Source organism: Rutidosis leptorrhynchoides, chromosome 3 (genome assembly GCF_046630445.1).
Source record: "Rutidosis leptorrhynchoides isolate AG116_Rl617_1_P2 chromosome 3, CSIRO_AGI_Rlap_v1, whole genome shotgun sequence".
Taxonomy (NCBI): domain Eukaryota; kingdom Viridiplantae; phylum Streptophyta; class Magnoliopsida; order Asterales; family Asteraceae; genus Rutidosis; species Rutidosis leptorrhynchoides.
This window is the reverse complement of record NC_092335.1, coordinates 232753358-232759721: the sequence shown is the minus strand read 5'-3', so window position 1 is coordinate 232759721 and position 6364 is coordinate 232753358. Positions and strand designations below refer to the sequence as shown.

Genomic DNA, 6364 nt, shown 5'->3' with positions numbered 1-6364 from the left:
TGATAGGTCCTTCCTGCGTCGCTGAGTGCCAGCAGGCACATGAAGCGCTTGGTCAAATTAATTTTGACGATTTAGATAGGGTTTATAGGGATGAGAATTCATCCGTGGAGGACATCAAATTTTCAACCGTATAGTTATGCACTCGGTTGTCTTTTATTTGTAGTAATGTAATGTCTTTGCATTTGTTGGATGTCTTATGTAAACTAGTTTATTTTCTTTCGAGTTGCGCATTGTGTCATGACAGTAACATAGATATCTAGACTACGCATGAGTATGGTCGAGATGTTTATATGGTAAAACCGGACCATCAATGAATTGGTTTGATTCTCTCATTATCCGAAATGGTTCTTCGAGAGAAATCCTCCTACCAACGAAAGCTAGAAGGCATTTCTTCTGGAGGTAGGTCAGAAATATACCAAAAAACTTATGATTGTATTCATGTCATATTCAGAGTCATTATGTAGTACAAGAATATAAATCGCAATTTTATTGAGGACTCATACTTAGAAACAATTTTGGTACATAATTGTGTGATATTTCTGTTATCCGAGTGGGTGATCAGTCCTCCCGGTTACAGGTAAATTACACGTGGTATTTCTTTAAATGGAAGGCATGCCAAAAGCGTTGTAACGGGATTCCCTCTGGTGTTTCAGATGGTATGCGCCGTAGTCGGTTATGCCGACAACCCTGTAAGGTCCCTCCCAACGTGGACCCAGTTTTTCGACATTCTGCTGCCAGCTAGCTTCGTTGCTCCGTTGTAGTGACCCGAACTTTTCCATGTTTATATATATTAATTGAGATTGATGTTTACATGATTAAATGTTTCCAACATGTTAAGCAATCAAACTTGTTAAGACTTGATTAATTGAAATAGGTTTCATATAGACAATTGACCACCCAAGTTGACCGGTGATTCACGAACGTTAAAACTTGTAAAAAACTATATGATGACATATATATGGTTATATATATAGTTAACATGATATTTTGATAAGTAAACATATCATTAATTATATTAACAATGAACTACATATGTAAAAACAAGACTACTAACTTAATGATTTTGAAACGAGACATATATGTAATGTTTATCGTTGTAACGACATTTAATGTATATATATCATATTAAGAGATATTCGTACATCATAATATCATGATAATATAATAATTTAAAATCTCTTTTGATATTATAAACATTGGGTTAACAACATTTAACAAGATCGTTAACCTAAAGGTTTCAAAACAACACTTACATGTAACGACTAACGATGACTTAACGACTCAGTTAAAATGTATATACATGTAGTGTTTTAATATGTATTTATACACTTTTGAAAGACTTCAATACACTTATCAAAATACTTCTACTTAACAAAAATGCTTACAATTACATTCTCGTTCAGTTTCATCAACAATTCTACTCGTATGCACCCGTATTCGTACTCGTACAATACACAGCTTTTAGATGTATGTACTATTGGTATATACACTCCAATGATCAGCTCTTAGCAGCCCATGTGAGTCACCTAACACATGTGGGAACCATCATTTGGCAACTAGCATGAAATATCTCATAAGATTACAAAAATATGAGTAATCATTCATGACTTATTTACATGAAAACAAAATTACATATCCTTTATATCTAATCCATACACCAACGACCAAAAACACCTACAAACACTTTCATTCTTCAATTTTCTTCATCTAATTGAACTCTCTCAAGTTCTATCTTCAAGTTCTAAGTGTTCTTCATAAATTCCAAAAGTTCTAGTTTCATAAAATCAAGAATACTTTCAAGTTTGCTAGCTCACTTCCAATCTTGTAAGGTGATCATCCAACCTCAAGAAATCTTTGTTTCTTACAGTAGGTTATCATTCTAATACAAGGTAATAATCATATTCAAACTTTGGTTCAATTTCTATAACTATAACAATCTTATTTCAAGTGATGATCTTACTTGAACTTGTTTTCGTGTCATGATTTTGCTTCAAGAACTTTGAGCCATCCAAGGATCCATTGAAGCTAGATCCATTTTTTTCTTTTCCAGTAGGTTCATCCAAGGAACTTAAGGTAGTAATGATGTTCATAACATCATTCGATTCATACATATAAAGCTATCTTATTCGAAGGTTTAAACTTGTAATCACTAGAACATAGTTTAGTTAATTCTAAACTTGTTCGCAAACAAAAGTTAATCCTTCTAACTTGACTTTTAAAATCAACTAAACACATGTTCTATATCTATATGATATGCTAACTTAATGATTTAAAACCTGAAAACACGAAAAACACCGTAAAACCGGATTTACGCCGTCGTAGTAACACCGCGGGCTGTTTTGGGTTAGTTAATTAAAAACTATGATAAACTTTGATTTAAAAGTTGTTATTCTGAGAAAATGATTTTTATTATGAACATGAAACTATATCCAAAAATTATGGTTAAACTCAAAGTGGAAGTATGTTTTCTAAAATGGTCATCTAGACGTCGTTCTTTCGACTGAAATGACTACCTTTACAAAAACGACTTGTAACTTATTTTTCCGACTAGAAACCTATACTTTTTTTGTTTAGATTCATAAAATAGAGTTCAATATGAAACCATAGCAATTTGATTCACTCAAAACGGATTTAAAATGAAGAAGTTATGGGTAAAACAAGATTGGATAATTTTTCTCATTTTAGCTACGTGAAAATTGGTAACAAATCTATTCCAACCATAACTTAATCAACTTGTATTGTATATTATGTAATCTTGAGATACCATAGACACGTATACAATGTTTTGACCTATCATGTCGACACATCTATATATATTTCGGAACAACCATAGACACTCTATATGTGAATGTTGGAGTTAGCTATACAGGGTTGAGGTTGATTCCAAAATATTTATAGTTTGAGTTGTGATCAATACTGAGATACGTATACACTGGGTCGTGGATTGATTAAAGATAATATTTATCGATTTATTTCTGTACATCTAACTGTGGACAACTAGTTGTAGGTTACTAACGAGGACAGCTGACTTAATAAATTTAAAACATCAAAATATATTAAAAGTGTTGTAAATATATTTTGAACATACTTTGATATATATGTATATATTGTTATAGGTTCGTGAATCAACCAGTGGCCAAGTCTTACTTCCCGACGAAGTAAAAATCTGTGAAAGTGAGTTATAGTCCCACTTTTAAAATCTAATATTTTTGGGATGAGAATACATGCAGGTTTTATAAATGATTTACAAAATAGACACAAGTACGTGAAACTACATTCTATGGTTGAATTATCGAAATCGAATATGCCCCTTTTTATTAAGTCTGGTAATCTAAGAATTAGGGAACAGACACCCTAATTGACGCGAATCCTAAAGATAGATCTATCGGGCCCAACAAGCCCCATCCAAAGTACCGGATGCTTTAGTACTTCGAAATTTATATCATATCCGAAGGGTGTCCCGGAATGATGGGGATATTCTTATATATGCATCTTGTTAATGTCGGTTACCAGGTGTTCACCATATGAATGATTTTTATCTCTATGTATGGGATGTGTATTGAAATATGAAATCTTGTGGTCTATTATTATGATTTGATATATATAGGTTAAACCTATAACTCACCAACATTTTTGTTGACGTTTTAAGCATGTTTATTCTCAGGTGATTATTAAGAGCTTCCGCTGTCGCATACTTAAATAAGGACAAGATTTGGAGTCCATGCTTGTATGATATTGTGTAAAAACTGCATTCAAGAAACTTATTTTGTTGTAACATATTTGTATTGTAAACCATTATGTAATGGTCGTGTGTAAACAGAATATTTTAGATTATCATTATTTGATAATCTACGTAAAGCTTTTTAAACCTTTATTGATGAAATAAAGGTTATGGTTTGTTTAAAAATGAATGCAGTCTTTGAAAAACGTCTCATATAGAGGTCAAAACCTCGCAACGAAATCAATTAATATGGAACGTTTTTAATCAATAAGAACGGGACATTTCATCCGTAATACTAGGTCGTGCATATGAAAGTCCAGTTGTTTGACTTTCTTGTTATAGTGATTTGCAATTTTTTGCTTCTTCTCGGCTTGCTGAATATGTGCTATTGTTCGTCGTTCTTCGAGGTTGTCTAGGTTTTCTCGTAATACTTCATCATTCTGCTGTTAATCAAACGCCATTATACGTATGGTCGGGACAAGTACCTCAGCCGGGATAACCGTCTCGGTGCCATATACCAGGCTGAACAGGGTTTCATTCATACTTTCTTTTGGTGTTGTCCGGTGTGCCCATAGTACGTGTTGGAGTTCGTCTACCCACCCATGACGATGTTTACCAAGTCTGGATTTTATTCCGACAACAATGTTCCTGTTGGTGACTTCGACTTGCCTGTTAGCCTGTGGGTATACCACGGAGGTGAATGATTATTGAATGTCCATGTCTATGCACCAGTCCCTAAATGGATTATGTGCAAATTGTGTTCCGTTGTCGCTGACTATTTCACGTGGTAAATCGAAGTGACAAACGATGTCCTCTCATACGAAGGTTAGGATCTTCCTTCCAGTGATCGTGCTTAATGGTTTTGCTTCAATCCATTTCGTGAAGTAGTCGATTGCAACAACTAAGAATTTAACATTTCCGACACCCCTTGGGAATGGACCGACGATGTCGATTCCCCATTTGCAAAATTACCAAGCAACGTGTATCGGTGTCATGTTATGCCGAAGAGATCTATTTACGAGGGCGTATATTTGACATGCTTCGCAGTTCACAGTTAGATCATATGTATCCTGGTACATGTACGACCAAAAATAACCCATTCTTTTGATCCTGCTAACTATCGTTCTGTAGCTGGAGTGTGTCGAGCAGGCTCCTTCGTGCATTTATTGTATGATTTATTTAGCCTGCGTTGGTCCGATACACCTCAGATGTGGCTCTGTAAACGATTTCCTGTATATGATGCCATCTTGGAAATGGTATATTGGTGCTCGCATCCGGATCCTTCGAGCTTTTAGCTTGTATTCCGGGAGGATACTCTCGGTAAGATATTGTATAAAGGGTGTAATCCAGCAATCTTCTTCTTCTATTATTGTTGCCATGAGAGTGTCTTCGTCAGTTGACTTTGCTTCCAATACCTCAACCATGACTTTTTTGGTAAAGTGGTCATATAGCAGGGAGGTGAGTTTGCTTAAGGGGTCTGCTTTTTTGTTACGGTTGCGAGGTATTTGTTTGATTTCGAATGTCGCAATGTTTTTTACTAGCGCTTTTGCAAGCTCCAGGTATTTTTGCATTGATACGTCCCATGCTTCAAAACTACAGTTTAGCTGACTTGCTACTAGTTGTGAGTCAACGTAAGCCGTGAGCCGCTGTACGTCGATGCTCTTTGCTAAACGTAAACCAGCAAGCAAAGCTTCATATTCGGCCTCATTGTTTGAGGCGGCGAATTTCAGTCGGATGGCATAGGTTATTTCTTCTCCATTTGAGGACACTAGAAGCAAACTAATGTCAGCGCCTTCTTCACTGGATCCCCCGTCGGTATATAATTCCCAAAATTTGTCTTCGTCCCTTCTTGTGACGGGAGTTTCACCGTGGTGAATTATGCCGGAAGGGAGTTCCACCAGGAAGTCAGCTACCACCTGCCCTTTAACGGAATTTCTTGGGAGAAAACTAATTTCATGCTCGCCGAGCTCAATTGCCCATTTAGCCATCCTCTCGGAAATTTCCGGCCTTGCCAGGACGTGTTTGATTGGTTGGTCCGTGAGGACCTGTATCGGATGTGCCAGGAAATATCGCCTTAACCTCCTTACCGTGTGCATCAGGGCACAAACTAGCTTTTCCATTGCCGAGTAGTTCACTTCACCGTTTTGGAGTACTTTGCTTACGAAGTATACCGACATTTGGGTTTTACCTCTGTCGGCAATTAGGACCGAGCCGATTGCCTCGTAGGAAGCAGCAAGGTATATCGTAAGAGTTTCTCCCTGAATTGGTGCCGTGAGGGTAGGTAGTTCCTTTAGGAATGCCTTCATATCCTGGAAGGCTTTCTCGGCATCCTCCGTCCAAACAAAGTCTTTTTTGTTTAAACATCCTTTTAACAATTGGAAGAAAGGTAAAGATCTATCGGTAGCCCGCGACAGGAATCTTGTTAATGCCGCTAGTTTTCCGTTTAGACTCGCCACTTCTTTTTTACTCCTGGGTGATTACATGTTTTCGATTGCCTGAATTTTCTTTTGATTCGCCTTGATTCCTATCGGGGTAACTGTGAACCCTAAGAATCGACCCTCTTCTATCCAAAAGGAACATTTTGACGGATTTAGTTTCAAATTGATTTTTCGTAGTGATTTGAATGTTTCGATGATATCTAAA

The 6364-nt window shown here is 36.4% G+C and overlaps 1 protein-coding gene across 1 annotated transcript; it reads right to left on the bottom strand.

The window, feature by feature from the left end:
- Positions 1-4896: 4896 nt before the first annotated feature.
- On the bottom strand, positions 4897-6027 carry LOC139900866 (uncharacterized). Its single transcript, XM_071883617.1, has one exon. The coding sequence runs from the start codon at positions 6025-6027 to the stop codon at positions 4897-4899; it is 1131 nt and encodes a 376-aa protein (XP_071739718.1).
- Positions 6028-6364: the final 337 nt, after the last annotated feature.

Excerpts from the sequence above, each read along its gene's own strand:
- LOC139900866 (XM_071883617.1), bottom strand. The coding sequence starts at position 6,027 with ATGAAGGCATTCCTAAAGGAACTACCTACCCTCACGGCACCAATTCAG.